This window comes from Dermacentor albipictus, chromosome 6 (assembly GCF_038994185.2).
Source record: "Dermacentor albipictus isolate Rhodes 1998 colony chromosome 6, USDA_Dalb.pri_finalv2, whole genome shotgun sequence".
Classification (NCBI taxonomy): domain Eukaryota; kingdom Metazoa; phylum Arthropoda; class Arachnida; order Ixodida; family Ixodidae; genus Dermacentor; species Dermacentor albipictus.
In genome coordinates this window covers 102,192,464-102,214,128 of record NC_091826.1, presented here as the reverse complement: position 1 = coordinate 102,214,128, position 21,665 = coordinate 102,192,464, and the positions used below count along the sequence as shown (strand labels likewise).

General features: G+C 46.6%; 1 protein-coding gene across 2 annotated transcripts; it reads right to left on the bottom strand.

The window, feature by feature from the left end:
* Positions 1-11,860: 11,860 nt before the first annotated feature.
* Positions 11,861-19,999, bottom strand: LOC139046678 (uncharacterized). 2 transcript variants are annotated; one of them, XM_070520913.1, is made up of 2 exons: positions 19,821-19,999; positions 11,861-13,779 (listed from the first exon to the last, which is right to left on the bottom strand). In XM_070520913.1, exons 1-2 carry the CDS (start codon positions 19,974-19,976, stop codon positions 11,869-11,871), a joined length of 2,067 nt encoding a protein of 688 aa, XP_070377014.1. In that variant the 5' UTR covers positions 19,977-19,999; the 3' UTR covers positions 11,861-11,868. The 2 variants fall into 2 exon arrangements, with proteins under 2 accessions (XP_070377014.1, XP_070377015.1); XM_070520914.1 differs by having other exon boundaries at positions 11,861-13,761.
* Positions 20,000-21,665: the final 1,666 nt, after the last annotated feature.

Here is a 21,665-nt window from a genome sequence, read left to right as displayed (position 1 = left end):
AGTTCTGCAGAGTTCTACGACTTGCAATGCCGAGGTGTGTTGGGGCACCCTGAACCTCTGCAACACATACTGAAAGGACACTTGAAACAACTTTTCCTGCTACAAGTACTCAGCAGACACCCTCCCAGCAGTCAGGTTTTTGAACGGCTTCCTGGACCATATATCAGCCCTCATCTTGCATGCTTTGTCCTAAAGTGTTGACACCTTGTTGGAACAGCTTGGAAATTGTGACATACATCTGCGAGCAAAATTAGGAAGACAAAGTGTTCTGTGGATAAAGGAATTCCTTGACAACTCCGACTTGTAACATTAAATTTATGAATGCACTGCAACGGTTGCAATGCCAACTTTCAACTGCAGTTTTAGGTTCGATGTCAAAGATCAAGAAAGCTTTAGTTTTTTTTACTAAACCCCTGGTGTCCACACTTTTTTTATTAGTAGCTTACTTCAAGGGCATTATGGCGCAGCCCTTAAAACACTATGTGCTGTGGGAGATGCTGCCAGCAAACATTTGCATCCCCTCTGTGCTCCTTTAACATTGACCTTTAGACACCCTGTGGGACACCATCCTGCAAGTTTGATGCAGTTAACCTGTTGCTGCTGCTGCTATACAACACTCCGGTGGCCTTGCTGAATATCATGTTCACTTCATTGGGATTTTGTACTGGCTGCCAGTCTGCCCTTCGGAATTAAAAGACTCTATCTATTTAACCACTTTCTGAACCTTTCTGCTGTTCTCTTAAACACAAGGTGCCAGCCGTACAGGATACTCCCTATAGTGGCCAATGCCACAGGCCTTGCCATTGGTGGCACTGTGCCGACTGCATTGCCTTGAGTGATTGACACCTCAAGCACTCTCCTCAACGCTGCACCTCCTCCCCATGGATCAGTCAACACGACCGATCACTCAACATCCACCCTTAGGTTTGCTGTCATGCCCTTCAATAAATGCTACCGAGTACGAGTACTCCAACACTTCACATCAAGCCCTGCAGTGCCCCACTCCTTCACCTCACACCAATGCCAAATAGTGTCTTGCAAGTTCACAACTTCACCCTTCTGCTCCTGCAAACATGACAGAACATGGGCTTTGCCAATAATAGATGCCACCATGCCTTCCATTTGCAGTATTTTCCGCTGTAGCATTGGCAGAGCAGCTGAGATCTATTTTCGTGTCATCTGATCTGCCCCATACTTTTTACCGTAATTAAATTAAACACTTCAAAAGAATTTTAATTTTCAAATAAATTTCCAGCCTTTAATAAATGCTGGCTTTATCTTGGTTGCATTACTATATGAAAATTTTTGTCAGTATTCTGTACACTGGCAAATGTCATAAAACTGAGGATGCATCTTCTTTTCAATCAACATACTTGTGACTCGCTATGGTGGCATAGTCGCTATGGTGTTGCGCTGCTAAGCCTGAGGGCGCGGGGTCGAATCCTGGCTGCGGGCGCCCGCTTTCCGCCTATGCGCCGTGCTATGGGTGCATGTTAAAAATCACAGGTGCTCAGACGTAATCCGGATCCCCCCACCATTATGACAAGCCTCATAATCAGATTGTCGTATTGGCACCTAAAACCTCAGAATTTAAACATTAACATATTTGTGGCAACCAAGTGAATATGTCCATGGTATTCTTTATTGGCGCAACTGATAAAAATTGTCTCCAAGCCCAGGGTGAATGCAGCACTAAGTTTCTAAGCAGGCTTTAACAAGACTGTCCTTTAGTTGCACTTCATGCAGTCTTTAATATCTCTTTAATAGAATAAAGCCTACCTTTCTAAAATAGGCATGTGCAGGCAGCATTCCGAGTAGTATTCATCACAACAGGCACAGCTCTCATGCAACGTTGCTGCCACATGGCAGACACAAGGGGTAGGAGGGCACTCCTTCTGAGCTGTTAAGAATTCACCCCACCTAGAATGCACAACCACTTATAACAGTGCTACAATAAACTTCTCAATGTGTTGGCTAACAAGCGGTTGAAGCCAAAGTGCTTCGTGCAGTCTTGCTTGTCACACGAGGTATTGGAAGCACGTGGAATAATATCCACAACGCAAGTGAAATTTACCGAATAGCTTCGAAAAGAGTTCCCATTCGTACAACCAAAACTTGGAAGAAATGCAGAATCTTGTTTTCATCTCCGACGTACCCTCCCCTCCTCTTCCTGTCTCGCTTTGGCGCTCGAGGAATCCGGTCACATTATGCATAGATGCCCTGGTGGACACAGCTCCTGTAATTGCAAAATGGCTAAATAGTCCCACATACTGGGAAGTTTCGGAACAACTGGTGATATAACTTGACACAGACACCGAGCATGTCACAGCCTAGCGCTTGCAAAAAGAATGGGTTCGCAGTTGCTTCCTCATGCATTATGACACTATGCATTACATGGCAAATTTTCATTAGATAAAGGCTAAAACAGTGAAGTTGGCATGTGCGTGCAGCAGTTCAGTCCCTCCCGATTACACAATCAGGCCACTCTTTGTGCACCAACAAATGTGCAATCAGTGCAAGTAAACATGACTGCACTCTACCGAATGTAGTTTTGTGTATGGCATAATACTGTATTTTTTATGCGAAGCATATTACGAGGGCTCAACCCAGCTCCTCAGGCGCGGCGGTGACCATGAAATCACGTGACACCGTGACGTCACGACAGAGGAGAAGTGGCTTTGGCTCAACTCTTGCAAGACGGGCTGGGTGGGAATCGAACCAGGGTCTCCGGAGTGTGGGACGGAGACGCTACCACTGAGCCACGATTACGATGCTTCAACGCGGTACAAAAGCGCCTCTAGTGAATGCGGTGTTGCCTTAGAAACGAGCTGTTTCTAAGGCGTGCGTGTCTTGCTCAGGCGCACATTTCGTTGCCGCGCCGAACGCTGCTTTGCTCGACGCTCACCGCGTCCAATGCGGGGCGCGTAGTCGCTGCCCTGTAGCCCATTGTCTTACACCCCTTGGCGGGTCGACGGGAACGCTGTCGCGTTCCACTCTTGAAGGCGAAGAAGTAATGCATGAGTTGTTTCTTCGTCTAGCCGAACCAAATATAGCCAAGCAACAGCAGTTCACCAGGCTAAACAGTGGTTCAACAACTAAAATAAAGGCTAGTATGCTTCGCATCCTGGGCTTAACCTTACCTAAGCCACAGCCATTTTTTTTTACATTCTGGATTACTGTGGAAGAGTGAAGTGAAAACATCCACTCTTAAGCAAAAACATTAGATCTTTCTTTTTGCCGCTGCCAGTTATTATAGAAGAAGAGGTGCTTGGGGTAAAAATTTATTGCACTAATATTTTTTGTCGAGGAAAGTCTTCGACTCTGCTTGCATAGCTTGTACTTCTCAGCACGCTCAACACTGTTCACGATGTCCCTGGAGTATAACACACGTCAAGCGTATGGCACATCCATACAGCAAAATGACTATCATGTCACAGTAAGGTGCAATCTTGAATATTTGTATAATAATTGCGATGCTTTCTCTATCGGATTACTGATGGCAGCACTGCTCATGTGGTTCTCAGATAACTATGTTAAGGCACCCAATAACAATCAGCACACAAGAGGAGACAACGGGACAGAGCACCTCCTCGTTGCCTTCTCTTGTGTGCTGCATGTTATGTGGCGCTTTAAAATAGTTATAGCGAATAGATATCAACTTGCCCAACAAGAAGTTCTCTTGTGGCTCTCGGAGTAACGTCACAATCTGAGTATACAGGACAAGCAGTTTTATTCAATGTTTCTTTTTTATTGGAACATTCCGCAGGCCCATCACGGCCCAAGCAGGAGGGAGAACATAAAAAGGTTTTGTCTTGGTGTAGTGCTCCATATGGCCTAAGCAGATCTTCAGGCACAAGTGTTTTTTGCACGTCGTTTGTAAATTTGGAGCCACTGCAGCGTTCATGCACGTGGCAGCACTTTCATCCCTTTGGAAAACCATACTCATTTTGTAAAATGTAGTGAAGAAGACGAAAGCTTTAATCAGTATGTATTCTTAGATCATTTCCCTTTCGCATGCTGTTGAAAGCAGAAGTGGCCTATTTTTCTAAGCCAAATGACCATAAGCATCAGATCAGTGTCCGGGAACCTTCCACATTCTTCAGAATAAGACTTGAAAGGCACCTGAAAAGATTCGGAAATGACCAACACAGCTGATCTCATGCTTATAGATGAAATCAACACTAATACACTAAAATAAGCTGGATAGACCAAAGGCTGGCTAACTTGACAGCTGCACATAGCCTGTCCTGTTGCCAGTATGTCGCAGTGGTTTTAGGACCTGCAAAAGTGACGTGCAGGTTGCCATAGTATAGCCAGTACAGTATACCGCAGACGCGAGCTATTGGAGAATTCAGTTTCAAATCATCATAGACAATAACGTCCTCAGTCTATCTGTCTATGCAGATAACTTCATCATCACGAACCGCTCTGTCACCTATCTAGCCTACTTCAAAATATCAGCTTCCTGTTTCGACACTGGAGATGCAGCCATACGCTGTCCTAATCGCCTTTACAATCAGGCCACAGCGACATGGAGATTGCCACTTTCTTTATTATGCCCAAAGCCTTTCTTTTTTGTCATGAGAAAGAAGTATATGGCCAATTATCAATTTAGTCACAGAAAAGAGCACTGATAGATGTTAAGGAACCATTCAGCCAGTTGAGTTTCTTTGGAGTACCAGTATCAACAGCCAAGTTTTCGTGCACAACTCCTAGCTAGCTCCAGCAGGGCCTACGCAATCCAAGAGTGGCTGGCTCAAAACATCTGTGGCTGTGAACCTCAATGTGGCCATACCTAATTCCTAAGAAAAACCTGCTACGCTGCTATGTACGGGCATTACCATTAAAAGGTAGACTAACTACAGCCACAAATAGTTAAAAACTTGCTAGAAGCTGTAATTGTGAAGGCAATGCCTAACATCGACATGCACTATGTAATACGAGGATTAACGGTTGTCAAACGTAAAACCAGTCAATCATTGATGCAGGATATTGCCTTACTGAACTATCTTTAAACCAGTGTTAAAATATTATAAAACACTTGGAATTATTATTTTTATTCTCGACTGAAATATTCCTGCTATGTCCTGGTACATAGCTTTTATTCCTTCCAAAAGATGTGCTGGGTCAGTAACTATATTAGCCTTTCTGGACGTGTGCTTAGAATTATGTGGTTTTCAAATGAAACAAAAAAAATTCTGTATGGCACTTTTTTATTGACATTTTGGAAGCAATCAACAAGCAAGCAGTGTAGAAGAGTGAAACAAGGAGCATGCCAAAGACCTTCTTGAGGTGTGCAACTGAAGCAACATGCTAGGATTCTGACTGCACCATCAGCTATTAAATATCCGTGCACTACATCCACAAGCTACAAAAGCAATGTGTGAAAGGCAACGTGCTTTCGTGTAAAGACAGTCGCATGTATAAACTGGTACAACCTTGTTCGGAGAGGAGTGGCCTCAAGAAGTTTGCAGCATTCAGCCAATGTGCCGCCATAGGCGTAAACAGAAATATAGATCTACATCCCAAAAAGTCGCATCAACTTGTTAACAAAATGTGTAAACAAGTTTGTCAAGAAATATGGTGCTGTAGAGGTCAAAGGAAGATTGTGCAATGTCTCGGGGATGCATCAAATGCACAACTATCAAACGAAGAAAACACGAATAAATAGGGAATTCTGAAGAAAACAATTATGGATGGGAAAGCGCTTGCTTCATTATTATACAATCGCGGAAACAAGGACCACAGGTCACCTGTACAAGTAAAGGCAGTTTTCTGGCAGACGCACATCAACAGGCCCCACATGTAGAAGTGCCATATCATAGTAATGATGTATCTAGTGCTTTTAACAGCTTCCTGAGAAAAGCACTACCCCTCAACGAAACAGCGACCAGATTGCTGTTACATGTTTGGCGTACCAAGCATATCCAAGCCTTAAAGCAGATATAAAGCAGATAACAATCCTCTCAAGTGAAATGTGTATAAAGATTTAGAAGATGGGAAAACAAAGACCCCGAATTTTCACAAGTGGTGATATATCCTCGTGTCTGCAGTGCTTACACACCAATATCAAAGATTACCAGTGAGTCCTATGAAACTACTAGGACTGCTGTTTTCGCACAAAATACAAATATGGCATATCGCGTTCCCACAGTATGCCCTCGCTATCTTGAAATGCCCGTTACAGTGTGGGCCTCTCAGATCCCAACCTTATGAGCGAATGCTTCAAATTCACTAGGTTACATTGATCGCAACTTGCATAACTCCACAAACTAGTATTCCTAACATTTGTTCGTCCACACCTTGAGTTTGCACCTTCAATAAGGTCGTGTCATCATGAGTACTTAATCTGCAAGTTGGAAGCGATAAAAATCAAGCTAGTCAGTCAATTTCCAGCAACTTCCGTCCTTAGTCCGGCGTAACTAAAACTTGACCTTGCGCTTCGTACACTTAGCAGTGATTGTGACAGGGCACTTGAGTTCGTGCTCCATAATTATGTTCATTAAATTAAGTCGCAACCTTGCTGCCGCAACATGCATGTTGCATATTAAGACTCAATAATTAAGGTTTACTCACATTTTTGGAAACACAGATGCGTCTAATTTCTCGATGTTACCATAAGTCATTCCCTTGTTCAATTCACTTTTGACTGCATGGCCATGCAAGCAAAGATAACTTTAAAGAACTCCTGATCCTGCATTCTTGGTCTTAAAATTGTGCTATTCTGCTGGTGTTTCTTTATTTTTCACGCTTTTAAGCTGCACTTTCTCCACGATATTTAATTACGTGTGCGAATGATACGTGTGTGCTAAATTATCTGTTTTATATGTTACACTGACCTGTTATTTTTTATTCAGCATTCTAGGACAAACTCAACCATTATGGAATGTTTATACAATACATGTAGCAGCCTGGCTTTCTCTTAAGTGCACACGTAAACTGCCTCACAATCAAATAGGAATACCACCCAACAGCTAAACACAGAGCCTATACAGTTTCATAAATTCACAATATTGACTATTTATAGCTTATAACAGCAAAACAAAGTCCAGTTTTCTATCTGACTGACTTTATTTGTCGCCACAGTTTGCACTTGCCATGGAGAATTTACATGAAGCCGCAATTGCACTGAAACTCCAACAGTCAGTGATGCTACTGTGCATAGTACACATGTATCAGACAACCAAAATAATCTGGTACTGTGCCCGGAAGCAGCTGATGCCTGGAGCACAGGTAGCTTCCTCCACAACGATACAACGACAGCCAAGCGATCCAGACAATATGCACCGACCGCGCACACAGACATGCAAAGGCATGCCTACTGTGATGCCCCAAGAAGTCACTGGAAACGAACAACTTTCACCTGCGCAGCAAACATGGAATAATGTCAAAACTAAAATCATTGATGAGACCTGTCAAATAACAGCTGAGATGTCCTGACATTTCTGTTGATTTACTATTGGCTGATTTCCCAGCTGTTTTGCTGCTATGCCATTTTAATTACTTTTGGTAGCTATAGGGCAGTTACGGCTGACAATTTAAAAAAAAACAGGGCACAATGCACTCTGAAGCATTGAATTTGTTATTGCATAGAAAGAACCGCCCGAAAATTCAGGTTAAATAGATTACGAGCAAAAATCAATGCTAAACCGCAGTACGAAGAGAGGGACACAGACCACAGCACTGACTAACAACCAAGTGTGTTTTTTTTCAGTCAGCACACATGTACTCTACCACTATCACGAAGAAAAAACAAAAATACACAAAAGGGACACAAATTCAGCATGCGCAGGTGCAATAAATTGTAATCGATGAGATAGGAAAGTCATCTCCTTCGCAAGGAGTGAAACGGAGGGGAGGCTCACATATGTGTTGCCGTATCATGAATTGTGCTGAGCAGTACATATTTCTGTGTTTATCTGGTCGATATCACTCCTGAGTTTTCTGCTGTTTATCTTAGGGTGTTTCAATCTTTTGAGAAGACCGTGCCTAGCCTCACAGAGATGTAGCAGGTGCTTATCCATGTGTGGTTGCTTAGCGTTTTCTTGTATGAATGCAATGTGTTTCTGCGTCTTTTGGTGTAATATATATCGATTCACTCCAGTAGGGAGCTATGCTCCCTGACCGCCGACCTCTCGTGCCCCATCTTGTCTCATTCCACGACCCACTGCCTTCTAACCCTCTCGGCAAACAAGATCGTGTCGACCATGATGCAGAAGGGAGTATGGTCGCTCATGAGCGTACCATACGTATCGTGCCATGAAGCTGACAATGACCCTTTGCTGATGGTGAGGTCAGGTGTCGTGTCCTTCTCAACCATGTTGCTATGTACGGTTGGCGAGTTTAGGTTGTTTAGTACATATTTGGGGATTGTGTGCCTTGCATGTGTTCTAGGAAGCGGTTTCCCCTGAGGTGTGTTCTTTGTGTACCCCCAAGCAGTATTTGCGGTGTTGAAGTCTCTCCCTACTAGGTGCCAAAAGTAGGTACATGGGCACATTTTAATGGCTCCCTTATGTAGCTGATTTCTTCTCGTGGATGGTGGTAGCTGCTCGCGATGTAAATTTTAGGAGAATTTTATCTGATGGTTGATGGGTTCATGATGAGGTTTTTCTGATCGAGGAGTCTGTTGGTTGTGGACTCATGTCCTGTGCGGGATTTATACGGTGGTCGTTTGACGCGAGGTTACGACATTGTGCTCGTTCGGTTCTACATACGTAGCGGACCAGCGTAAGTGAGAGTGAGTGAGTGAGTAAAGATTTTATTTTAAAAAATTGGGACCTGAACACCTTATACGGGTCATACAATTGTACGTCCCCATGGCCATGTCATCTGGTGTAGGTTAAAACAATGACGGCATTTGTACTCCACCGGAGAAACGTTAAGGCCTTGGGTGCGCTCATAAAGTCGGTCCAATGTGACGCAGTTTCTAGATAGCGTAAGCTGCTAGGAGGACAGTGCGCCTGTCCTGAAGATAGTGCAAATCTAACGCGGCACCTCAAAATGCAAGCTGTCACGCACACAAAAAAAGGAAGACAAGTGACACAGGGTACACGCGCCAAATGTTTCAAAGAGCTGGCTGGCTTTGGAACGTGAGAAGCAAGCTATAATATTTGGGGTTTTACGTGCCAAAACCACTTTCTGATTATGAGGCACGCCGTAGTGGAGGACTCCGGAAATTTTGACCACCTGGGGTTCTTTAACGTGCACCTAAATCTAAGCACACGGGTGTTTTCGCATTTCGCCTCCATCGAAATGCGGCCGCCGTGGCCGGGATTCGATCCCGCGACCTCGTGCTCAGCAGCCCAACACCATAGCCACTGAGCAACCACGGCGGGTGAAGCAAGCTAGTCATCGTGCACGGCCTAACGGCTTGAGCATCTGGTAGCTCCGCTGTGAGGCCGATGTTCTAATTGCCCCGCCAAATGCGTTTACTTTTTTTTAAGTGAATGTGAATCTCTTGAGCGAGTGCCCGACCAGCGGCCGACCGACCCAGGCGGAACCATAGAATGGCAGGCAAAGAAAAGCTATCAAGGAAGAATGTAACTACCGAACGCTGCCGTTACGCTAGACCTGCTCAGACAAAAAAAGTTTAAATTGCAATATGTACCACAGAGCACGCGTCAGCGCATGAAAATCGTAACAGGAATTGATACAATAAAGATGCCGCCCTCCACGTCTTTCATGAATGACACATCACGACTGCTGCGCATGGCCACAACGTTTCCCACCGAAGCACCAGTGGGCGGAAGAGCGCTGCCAGTACCGTTCCGCGTCCCCTATATTGGTCTATGGGATTGTACATTGTTCTGCTAAGCCTTCAGCATTCTTCACTTTACCTTTGAACCAACCAGAGGGACAGCAGATCACACATCTTAGCGCTTTGCAGCCTCCTCCTTCATCCTGTGTGGATGGCCGCTTTCCCTTTCATCACACTCCCTCCACCATGCGGGTTTCCACGGAAGCGCCTTATATGAAGAGTTTTTGTGTCGCTGAGTTACCAGCTATTTAGGCCTGGTTGTGGGATGATCTAGGCCGCTGGTTAGCTCACACACCAGGGCGATCTCCAACTACAGCCACACTTCCACGCACTTACAACACATTCTCGACTAAGTCAAAGTCAAGTTCACTTTATTTCAACACCCAGCACTAAAAAAGTACAACGACGCTGAGCGCCGTATAGGCGAAGAGCCACAGAAGGATCGACAGAGGCCTAGACGCCATTTAAAAGACACCGGCAGCAGGATGCTGCAAGTCACAGTGTCCGGTTACAATCTACTCAGAAATTAAGTTCCTGTAGAGTATATTTTTTGCACATTTAGAGTTTGCAGCACAAAAATTAGGGAAAAAGTTCACTCAAAAAGACGAAAACTAGCACACAATAATAAACAAGATACTAGATGAATACGGGATCAATTTTCTTTATGTGAATTACAAATTGTTTAGTTTACTTGGCAACATGCACTTTATCCTTTCCTTGCTGTAGGTGGTCCTTGAGAAGGATATGCTCTCCAGTTCCCTTGGGTGCGTGTATTATGTATATTTGTTCGTTTAGTTAAATTTGCAAGTTCTAGGATAAATGGGAGATTGTGTTACACGCCTACATTGTAGCATTTCATAAGAATGAATTTTATATCAGGCAATCAAAAATAGGCTTAGTGTGGGAGTGATAGGAGCATTTATAGTTATTCGCACTGCTTTCTCCTGCAATCTGTGGAAGTTTGCGATGGTAGTCATAGGATAGGATAGGGATAACTTTAACGAAGTGCCGGCAAACGACGGTTTAACGCGTCGTGACGCTGGCCAAGCGTCGACCCGGGGTTATAGCCTACTCTGCACTAGCCCAGTTGGTAGTCATAGTAACCTTGTTATTGCACGCCGCTCACGTTTACAGACTACTGTCTTGCACGGATAGGCGAATGAGAAGAAAGGGGATTAACCGAGGGGCCCGATTTTTATTAGTCATATGAAAATTTTTTCATCCACTTTAATTTCCATTAGGTTTGCGTTTCTTAATTTAATTTATTAAGCACAAGTAATTTACCCTATGTTGTCCTTGGTGTCAGTGTTTGTCGGCTTCTTTTGATATGGCGGATAGGCGAAGTTATACAAACCATGTGCTGACAACCAACGGAATTTATTTAGTTTTGTTTTTACCACAATTTTATCTTTAAAAAGTTCTTATTCACTGTAATAACTTTAGTTGCTGGTCAGCACACGCCCCGTCTCTCTTCACCTGTCCATGTCAAAAAGTGGGTCTGTAAAGGAGTGAATGCTACCAACTTGCCCAATTTGGCAATCCAAATAAGGTTTGATTTTGAACATCCTTATATAGAAATTGTAGCACGCGCATTCTTCACGGCCGGTGCGACAGCTTTACGGATAAACGCAACATTACTAGCGAGTTCAGTTTTGTACTCCGCCTTTGTATGCTTTCTAATTGTTTACCGACTTACAAGGCATTTTTAGTTGTTGCGTGGCATATCAGATGCGTACAGCCTTCAATCCTGTTACGTAGACAACACCAGTGCGCCAACTTTCAAAAGGCACAATAAGCGTTACGACGTTATTACTGCGAAATGTCTCGCCTTGGTCACCTACATCACACTTGAGGCACGTCGTCAGTGGGGGCACGAAAAAGTCGACGAAAGCGCGTTGCGTTATCACACTTGGAACATTCCTCTATAGTACCCGTGTGCTACTTCTAAGAGAAAGTAAACTTTGAAGTTTCAAAAACTGTGCCATTGGACTCTTTTGGTCATTTTACGAATTTTACTCGTACATATATTAACCGTTTCTTTTTTTCTTTTACGAAACGGAAACGTGACGCTAGCGAGATAAACATGAGGGCAGCAGCACGCGCTCAGGTGCCTAGCGACCGAAGTCGATAAACATTTTATGCGCAGTCCTCGATTTTCTCCCTCGCGGAGGGTTACACCCGAAAGCTGTGCGGTACGCCCGCAGTTTCATGACGGGAGCGTCACACATGCGACGTGCCGTTCCCGCCACATCCTCTGCGTCGCAGACGGCATAGCACGAAGCCATGAAAAACAGTCGGTCTACTGCGGCGCTGTTTATGAATGTGTCCACGTGACCGCCCAGAGCATCGCGAAGGGCGCGCAGAGCCATTGACACGGCCAGCTCTTCGGTCGTTTTCGCCGAGGCGTTAGGCGAAACGAGGCCGACGAGAGCCCGCGCTATTAGCCTTCCGGCTCCCCCGTAGTTCAGCACGGGATGCAGCTGGGTGTGGAAGAACGGGTAAGAGAAGACGAGTGGCTCCACCGCCAGGTTCCGCTCCTCATGCCACAAGTCACCTTGCCCGCCGTCTATTCTGAGGATGTCGTAGAGTCCCGAAGCTGTCAGCTCGCGCCTCGCCTCTTTGAACGCCACCCATTCGGCGAAGAACGAGTGCTGCGGGGCTGGAAGGTCGCCCAGCTCCACCGACGCGTCCGCAGGGCTGCCGATGATGGTTGGCGAAGCCCTGCCGGGGAGAATCAAGGCCAGTGGTTCGCGAGTCGAGTGTCCTTCAACGTGCGGGGCCGTAAGCAGGCTGAACCAAGCGAGTCCCGTCATCCGCTCCACCTCGCGCAGACACCGGTTCGTCATCCTGGCCGGCATTAAACGAAGTGGGCTGTCACGGACGGTGGAGTTGCTGCCGTCGACCATCCAGCCAATCTTCGTGAATGTCCGATAGGCGATGTGTTGAGCCACATCATTTGGCCTCCGACTCCCAAATTCGAGCAGGCTGTTCAAAGTGCGGAGGACCCTCGTGCTCTCAACGCGGACAAGTGACTTTTCCGAGATGTTCGCTTCTGGAGGCACGGCAGCACGGAGCGCATCGACCCACGCCTTAGCAGAAACTGCTGGCGTCAACGTTTCTGCCATCGTCTCGAGCTGCAAGTCTAGTGGCCCTCTCTCGGGGATCATCTCGGCGTTCTTGAGGAGAGTGCTGACAAGCGCGTCCATCGACCCCTTCTGCGTCACGTTCGCGGCTACTTCTTTGTCCAGCAGACCTAGCACTCTGAAGGCACCCTCGACGCCCGCTCTGTATTTCATGTTGTTTCCGGTCCTTCTGAAAACATCTGCCCATTTTCGCAGGCTCTTGCTCCGGCCAATGAAAACCGTGGCCGACTCGTTTTCGTAAGAATCAATGCGCAATTGGAACCACACGTGGATGTCCCAGTTTGCAGACAGGTCTACCAGTGTACGGAGCACCGCGTGAGGGCTGCTACGCCACTGATGATGCAGAACGCCGCGCTTCGTCAGGAACGCACGCAGTTCGCTCGGATCGCGTTTGGCCCACAAGCAGGAACTGACCAGGCCAGTCACCCTGTCGGAGACGGTGTCCGGTCTGACCGAAGGCGTGACCGAGTTCGTGGCGAGGACGGTGTTCAGTGCCTCCTTGAGCAGTCTTGCTTCGACCATCTCGCGCACGGACGGGACGGCGGCTCCTCGTCGCCAGCGGCCGCACACGAAGTCGTACAAGCTGCGGCAAGGATCGCGGGACGTGTCCAGCGACGCCTGCACCTCCCAGACGTACTTCTGGCAGGCGTGGCTGTCGCACACTGCGTGCAACGTCGACAGCAGGTCGTAATGGCCGCGCACCAGGCTGCGACGTGCGGCGACCGTCTCGTCGGCCACAGTCATCAACTTGATCAACATGGCGGCGCCCAAGAGGATGGCCAGAAATGTGGCCGCCTTGCGAGCATCCCGCAACCGCGTGATGCTGTGGTTCACCACCCGGTACAGCAGCCTTTCACCGGGCTGCACATAATGAGTTTCCTGCGGTTACGGGCGGGCAAAGCTTACGAAGATACGAACTAGGAACGCGAGCCAACTTGCAACTGACTTTTGTAAATAATTGGTTGCATTTGACATTGGCACTAAATTCGCTAGGAGATGGAATTCGCGGCGTGTGTGTGTGTATGTGTATGTGTATGTGTATGCGTGTGTGTATGCGTGTGTGTGCGTGTGTATGCGTGTGTGTGCGTGTGTGTGCGTGTGTGTGCGTGTGTGTGCGTATGTGTATGTGTGTGCGCGTGTGTGTGCGTATGTGTATGTGTGTGCGCGTGTGTGCGCGTGTGCGTGCGCGTGTGCGTGTGCGTGTGTGTGCGTGTGTGTGTGTGTGTGTGTGTGTGTGTGTGTGGTCCTTTGCCGCTTTAGCGCTGCCCGCATAACATTGCATCGTTACCTATAGGACAATCACAACGTAAAGTTTCCTTGTACTAGTCTGCTGAATAATCAGCAATGCATAATTCTGCTACACCGATTTGCACATTTTCAAGTAAAGAAAAAATGCAATATTCCTTGAGACATCCCTTACAGAGAGGCTGACACGATTAGAAACCCCTCGCGCACTTTCACGCCCCCTGCAAAGAACGTTCTGTGGCGTATTAGGTCATACAGGTCAAAATATGCCGTAATTACTTTACGCGATTTGAACATAGCTTCGCCAAGCCTTCAATTGAATTACTAGTTAAGTCGCTCTTCTCAATTAAGAATCGCATTATTCCCACTTTAGAAAGGGATCTCTGCCTCTATGTTGTCACTTTGCAGTGGCGGTGAAAAACACAGTAGCAAAAAACTGTGAATCACGACACTAACCCTTTGTTGTGGGAATCTGTGCCCATAAAACAGGTTACACTAAAACCATAACGATAGCGGCGAGCCCAGTCGGTGATCATCGAACATCTGACCTGTGGGTCAAGCGCGTTGGTTTTTACACACGACGCGTCAAAGGTTCCAAGGCACGACTGCACGATTCACTGGTGTCCGCGTGCCTCTCAGAGAGTACTCCACAATTCGTGTCTCGCGTACAATCTGATTATACAAGGTGCGGCGAGAACATACGCAACTGATAGAGTCAGCGATAACGTTCGAGTAAGTTCCATATCAATCAGGCCCGTCTTGCGCCAAGCGATACCTTCAATTTGCTAGCGGGCGAAGTGCAGTCCTCGAGAAAAGGACAACTAAGTGCATGTTTCAAGGCATGGCAATGTTGCCTCTTCGTAGAAAACTCGCTACATTTTGCTGTTTAACTGCGAACGCTTGCGAAGATTGTCCGCACTAGTCCAATGGAAAAAAAACGATTCCTTGCCTTGCCGAATTACCGGCGCAGTTGAGCTTCAGAACTCCGTTGCTTTTACTCTTGGGGGGTTTTCACTTTAGCTCATATTTTAACTTCCCATATGTAGAATGGAACAGTGACATTTTTATTCAAAAGCAAGTGCCATGCGTTGAAACCTGTTCTGAAGATTTTAGTTAGCCTTATGTTTCTTACTCCAGCATCCTGGACTCTTAGGAGACACTTTGAACGGCTTCAACATTCTCAGTATGTTGAGAGACCTGTAACGCTTGTGATTTTATTCTGCCTGAACTTTTGCACCATGTAGAACGACCTTTTACAGCTTTATTCAGCAACCCTTCACCCTCTATCTCCGAAGTTCGAATTGCAAGCTGAATCGACTCGCCTTCGTATAAGCACCTGCCCTCACTTCAGTGATCGCCGTGTTTGCTGGAAAAAATTGACACGCACACATTGTTAATCCTTTTTCAGGTGACCCCTCTTCAACCTGCTAACAACTGCTAAGGTCCAAATCCGCGTACACTTGCCAGCGCGCAAAAGTTAGAATTCGGCGCGCGCGAATTCACCCGCCTCGCGAGCAGTGACGTTTTGAACTTACAAGCGCGCGCCCACTTGCTTCAGTTGTTTCACTGTATTCATTGAGGTGACAATGCTTCGTATTTTGTCGGCATCCTCGGAAGTTTCAGAATGACTACCCACAAACAAACCTCCTGGAACAAAACACCGACAGCTCAAGCATTTTCTGTTAAATCTTCTCAGACATAAGTACTGAGAGTGCGAAACAGTAACAGAAACGTGAAAATGACGTAATTTTTTTTCACGCAGCTTTGCACAGCCTCCCGGATTAGCCCATGCAAGAGGCCGCGTTTCTACCAGAAAGCTCACCTTCGTGCATAGCGTTCACCGCCAGCGTTTCCTGGTAAACATTACGGTTACATAAGCTGCAAGTGCATGGAAGCGTGAGAAGCAGTCAGGGACGTTTGAATACTATCGCGTTCCACTCTTAAAGGCTAAGCCTAATCGTGCAACAAAGCTTCTTTTTGTTTTGCTTTTTTTCTCAGGCAGGCAGAGCACATCTGGAGGAGGTATGTGTACTCGCGCCGCACCTCGACGCGTGTTATCTGCCTCGCACTGTCTGCGCACCCGTATAGGCTTGCGGGCGCGAGCTTACGCCTGCCTGCAAGCGTATGTTTAGTTTGGCCTATAACTTTATCGGTCAGTGCAGAGCGCGCCGGCATATATGTCAGAACATTCTCAATTGCTGCCGCCCAAATTAGTGTGATCAGATTGAGGCACGTCAGCACCAGCAATTTCTACGTTGTAATCTCTGACAAGTCGCGTATAAAATAGCTGACGTGCTTGAGTCGCCTAACGAATCTTAAGATCGATCGCCGACTGTATACTCATCTTATCTTTGTGCTTTGAGTGTCCCTCGTTTTTCGGGGCACAAGTGCGCTCGCTGAGGAGTTAGTTTCGTAAATCCCAGTTCTCGCTGCTGTCTGCTTTCTCGCCGTCGCGACAACGCGACCATATCCTCGCAGAGTCCGTAAACCCGTTTTACCACAGAGCTGCGATTGCAAATCATACACAAAGTGAAGTTGCTAACTCGTTTCTAGGCAATGTCCAAAATTCGTACCGGAATACAACGCACAGAAGCCTAACGAATTAGTAAGAACGATCGCCTGGAGCTCGGTATCCGAAAGCCTTGCAAGCTTTGGCTGCAGAAAACTTCTTGAAGAATCCTCAGACGGGATGACTTGAACTAGGGAACAGCGCGAAAGACGAGGGCGAAGACGAAGCACTCGGTCAAACGTAGTGCTGTTCCCCAGTTCAAGATGTTCAACCGACTAGCCGACACGTTCGCTTTATTTACTCGTGCAGAAATTAACACTAGCGATAGTGAGAATAGGTGCCTGATAAGAGAATTATTTAGATTGTATTTGCATTGAACGGCACATTGTCTCAATATTTCTAGATCAGTGAGCGGAGAAGCTTTTTCTGTATTTTTTTTTTCTGCAACAGATAGACTAAGGAAGGGGTGCCATTTGACGGACCCATATACCGCAATATTGTGCTTACCTGGTCGTGCAAGCATCGCAATCAGTTTCTTGAATGTGAGCAATCGGCTGTCTAATATCTCCCATTACCTTATATGAAATCAAAGATTATGGGACAAAGAGATGACTGTTTTATTAAAAACTAGAGTAGCCTATTCTGAATGTAAAGAAGTACCACGATGATCAAACCTGTGTAAAATATCACTAGTACTTTGTTTAGGTAATGCGTAATTTTAGCTAGACAAAAAGCTAAACTAGTAATTATGTGAAATAATAAAAACCGAAGCTACTACAAGTAAGAAATGCGTCAGAGTGCAACGTCTGTCAATATATCTGATAAAGACATGAGGAACAGTGCGATGCTTTGAACAGGATGGGTGCGAACGCACATAAAATATGCATATCGAGACCACAATTCCAGTGAAATAACTGTTGAAGTTATAATGATAAGCGCACCGTATTGGCACCAGCTCCCTCTGTCTTCTTGACTGCTCACGTTAAAATGTTCTCTAGGTACACTTGCCACGTGTATGCGACCGCTTTAATCCGGAGACCTCCTAGCAGCTTGACGTCGAGGTGTTCTTGAAAGCCCACAATTGTCAGCCCCGAATCGACCAACTTTCTACCACCATTTTTCCATATACAGTAAAAGCTCGTTAATTCGAACCGCAAGGGGAAGCCGCTTGAGTTCGAGTTAACGAAAGTTCGAACTAACGAAAGTGAAGGAGAGCAACAGTACACTGCGATTTGGGAGCAGTAGGGCATGTCAGAAAGTGATGGCGTTTGCTGTGGGCACACGCCATCTTCAAGTCGAAGCTCTGGGTCCGACTGTGCCCCACCACTGATGCCCACCGAAACGAACGTTAGCCGAGGCTTAACACCATCACAATGAATCGCGATGGCCGATACCTCCTAATCTGAAAACAGAGGTGCACAACCGATGAAGACTGCCGATACAAAGACGCTGAACATGTGAAGGTGGCGAAGGCCGTGATCCGTTGGTTCTTGATAGCAAGCGCAGCTGCGACGTGCTTGATTCGCTGTGTTTTGGCGCTTGCCGTGCCATCTCCGCACAACATTAGCAGCTGTACAAGATTTGTAAAGCCTCCGAGATTCGCAACGGGCAGGAAGTCTCGGATGTTACGTAGAACGGAGAGGCGGCAGCCGCCGCTGGCTTCTTCCTGACCCCGCGCAGGTTAGATTTTTTTCCGATTTTGCCTTCTCTCGCCGTTCTCTCCGTTTCGGAGGCAATACAGCCTTGTGTGTAGGCAGTAGGCGCGTTTCTCTGGCCGTGTGCCAGGCGAGCGTTGTTCGAATTATCCGTGAGGGAACCTTCTCGAGTTCGAATTAACGGACTTTTTTATACATAGACTTCTGTGGAGCTTGGCCGGACCAAATCGTACAGTTCGAATTATCCATAAATTCGAATTATTGAAGTTCGAATTAACGAGCTTTCACTGTATTGGTGTTTAAGTGTTTAGGTGTTTATGATAGGTGTTTAGAAAAGCAAGACCGTACATTAACGCGTACGAGTGCGTCGTATATCAGATAATTCGTTCTCGCGACGATCGCATCTTAATTCTGGAGTTTTTTATCCGTTTCGCTATTTGGCAGAGATGCACCTTAAATCTTGAATAACGGTATACTAATATTATTTAATAACAGCCATTTTCCTTCACATCAGGAGTACAGCTTCGGTAGTGTAGCAGTTTAAGAAGCAGTGTGACTACCTAGCGGTTGTTTTCAAGCACAACATGTACAGCGCTACAACCAGCTGGTTAGGGAAAGGCACGTTAATGACAACACAAAATTGTTTCGGAATTCTCATGTATATCTCTGCAAGACTGACTTCAACATTTAGTGAAAAAAGCTCGATTCTTTTTAGAAGCAAAAATAAGGCAACAGTTTTTCCTTTTGAATGTCGCCCGCATAATGCACCACCCGTATTTCAGTGTCATAGAGTTAAAAGTATTGTCCCATGTTTGTCCGGTTGTTCTGTAGAGAATACTAATGAAAACTCACTAAGTTCACTCTTAAGTTTATTTCTTATGCAATGCGATTCTTCGTCGACCGAATTTTAATTATTTGCGAGTAGGCGCTTTCCAAATCCGTGTCGTCACAGGTACTTAATGCGGGATCGTCAATATGGAGCCGTCACTCGTGTTTTGTTCTTTCCCGTTTTCTGGCTTAGCAACTGTTCCCGTGCGGTAAGAGGGACATTTTCGGGCGCTCAGTTAGACAAGACGAAGCGCGAGGAGCACAACGTCAGCGCAAGTCAGGCACCAATGATCTGCATTACATATACAGTATTTCTGTCGCACAAAAGTCAGTGAAAGTCCCTCTTTGGACATTTCGTGAGCAGGTGCAGCGCTATTGCGGAACTGGGTCGTTGCGCACAACTGGTCGACTCGGTTGGGATCCTCTGCTGCACACCAACTAACAAATAGTCCTGGTAATAAAGAGCGTGGCTAGAAACAGCGGTGAAATGTGATTATGGCACAATAACTTGAATAGAATTGAATAGAATTGAATAGAAACACATGGGGGTCAAAGCATCCGATAAGCTTTTCACATTGCATCTTCAAACTCGCACAAGAGGAATGTGCGCGAATATATTCAGACCCTATTGAAATGGTGGGCATTACAGGGCTCGCACGAGAACGGTAAGTGACGCAGCTGACCTGCTCGTTTCTCGCAGCGTCATCGTGCTCTTGATCGAGGCGGACCAGGTTGTGCCAGGAGGCGACAACGGCCACCTGCGGTGCTTCCGGCTGGCGGTCGCCGTCACCCCGGCCTCGGTCCGAGCCCGGCCGAACAGGAACCTCAACCGTCGACATCACGCGGCGCTGCACGTGTCCCACCTTCGACTTCTTCGTCTTCGCGCAGCGGCAAGCACTCACCAATTTCCATTACCCTTCTAAATGGCAGTCCTACAGTCCCACGCCCCACTATTCAAATCTAGTTTCGCTTTACTTCTAAGCATACGGAAAACCGCCTGCTTCTTGGCCAATCCTCCCATAGTGGGTTATGTGCCACTGTTTAGGATACAAGACAAGACAAGCTCCCCGATTAATTCTGTCGCCGCAAGCTGAAGGGGCGAAGGGTGCTGATCCGTTGGTCTTTTGCACAAATGACACATACTCGTCGTGGGGTTTCAGCCAAGAACTGGGCGGTTGTTGATTTACTTTGACAAACCGGTAACACACCTTGTGCTTAATGCTAGTTCCCGGCCCACGACACCAAGTAGCGGGAATTACTTAAAAGTGATAAGTGAAAGTGTTCATGGTGCTCTCAACAATTTATATTCTTCAAATCAGCCGTGTTGGCATAGTGCTCATATCGTTGCGCTGTTAAGCTCGACGGTGCGGAATCAAATCCCGGCCGCGGCTGCCTCATTTCGATGGAGTCGAAACGCAAGAACACCCGTGTACTGTGCATTGGGCTCGCGTTAAACATTCCCAAGTGGTCAAAATACTCCCGACTCCACCACTACGGCGTGCCTCATAATCATATCGTTGTGTCGGCACGTGACACTCAATAATTTATTTTGTCACACTACACACTTTGTCAAGAGGATCACAAGCCAATGGAGCGCGCACAAGGAGTAGTACACGCTAAGGACAATCTAAGCTCTTCTAATTGACCGTATAACCTACTGTCTGCCTGACACTCAAGTCGGCAGGAATCGGGAAAATAAATATTGCCATTCGAAAGGCAATCAAAGTCGCCTTGACCCTCGCACCCATGGTATCGACGAAGAAACCCCACGGCTCAGACTCAAGCCACGCAGTTTGGGCGTCCTACAGTAAAAGCAACATTACCGAAGGAGACAAGAAAATCAAGAATCACACGGGCACTGCGTTTCACGTATCCCGCACAGTATACATCCGACTTACCATATGGAGCGCTGGAAAAGGACCAGCCCCGTGCTCGGCAAGCAATGCGTGAAACGCCCGGATAAGAGGTGCACCGATGGGGGGCTGCCCGGTATACTAAATGAAACGCCTTTGACATATATGTGTCACAGATCACCAAGACAAAGAGCTCGCAGCTGAGTCGACGAGATGGCAGAGGAAACGAAAATCACTCTGGCGATAACAACTTGCCCTGAAGTAGTAGCAGTAATCCGCACACACTCCCAAGCAGCAGCTCGCAGCATTCAAAGAAGACGCGCATCAGAAAAGACACTCAAAATACTTCAGCATCTCATCGCAAGCGCCCCGCTCCCCGACCATCGCATCAACTGGGTTCCAGGACACCAGGACGTGGCAGGAAATGAGGCTGAAGATGCCACTACCGGCAAGTATACCAGCCGGGATTTTCTGCCATCCAAGACCAGGCCGGCCACTAACGTTGATGACATCGCCCTAAGCTATTCTAGCCTTGTGTACCACATCCTACCAAGCAAAAGAACACACACTTCATCCCGCAGGAACCTGAGCAAAGCGGGAGGAGTCGTCCTCCACCGCCTATACGGAAAAATACCCACACACGTATTTGCACAATTTCCTTCCCATATAAGCACA

Excerpts from the sequence above, each read along its gene's own strand:
- LOC139046678 (XM_070520913.1), bottom strand. The coding sequence starts at position 19,976 with ATGTCGACGGTTGAGGTTCCTGTTCGGCCGGGCTCGGACCGAGGCCGG. Across the intron at positions 13,780-19,820 it reads ACGCTGCGAGAAACGAGCAG|GAAACTCATTATGTGCAGCC; the intron begins GTCAGCTGCGTC and ends CCGTAACCGCAG.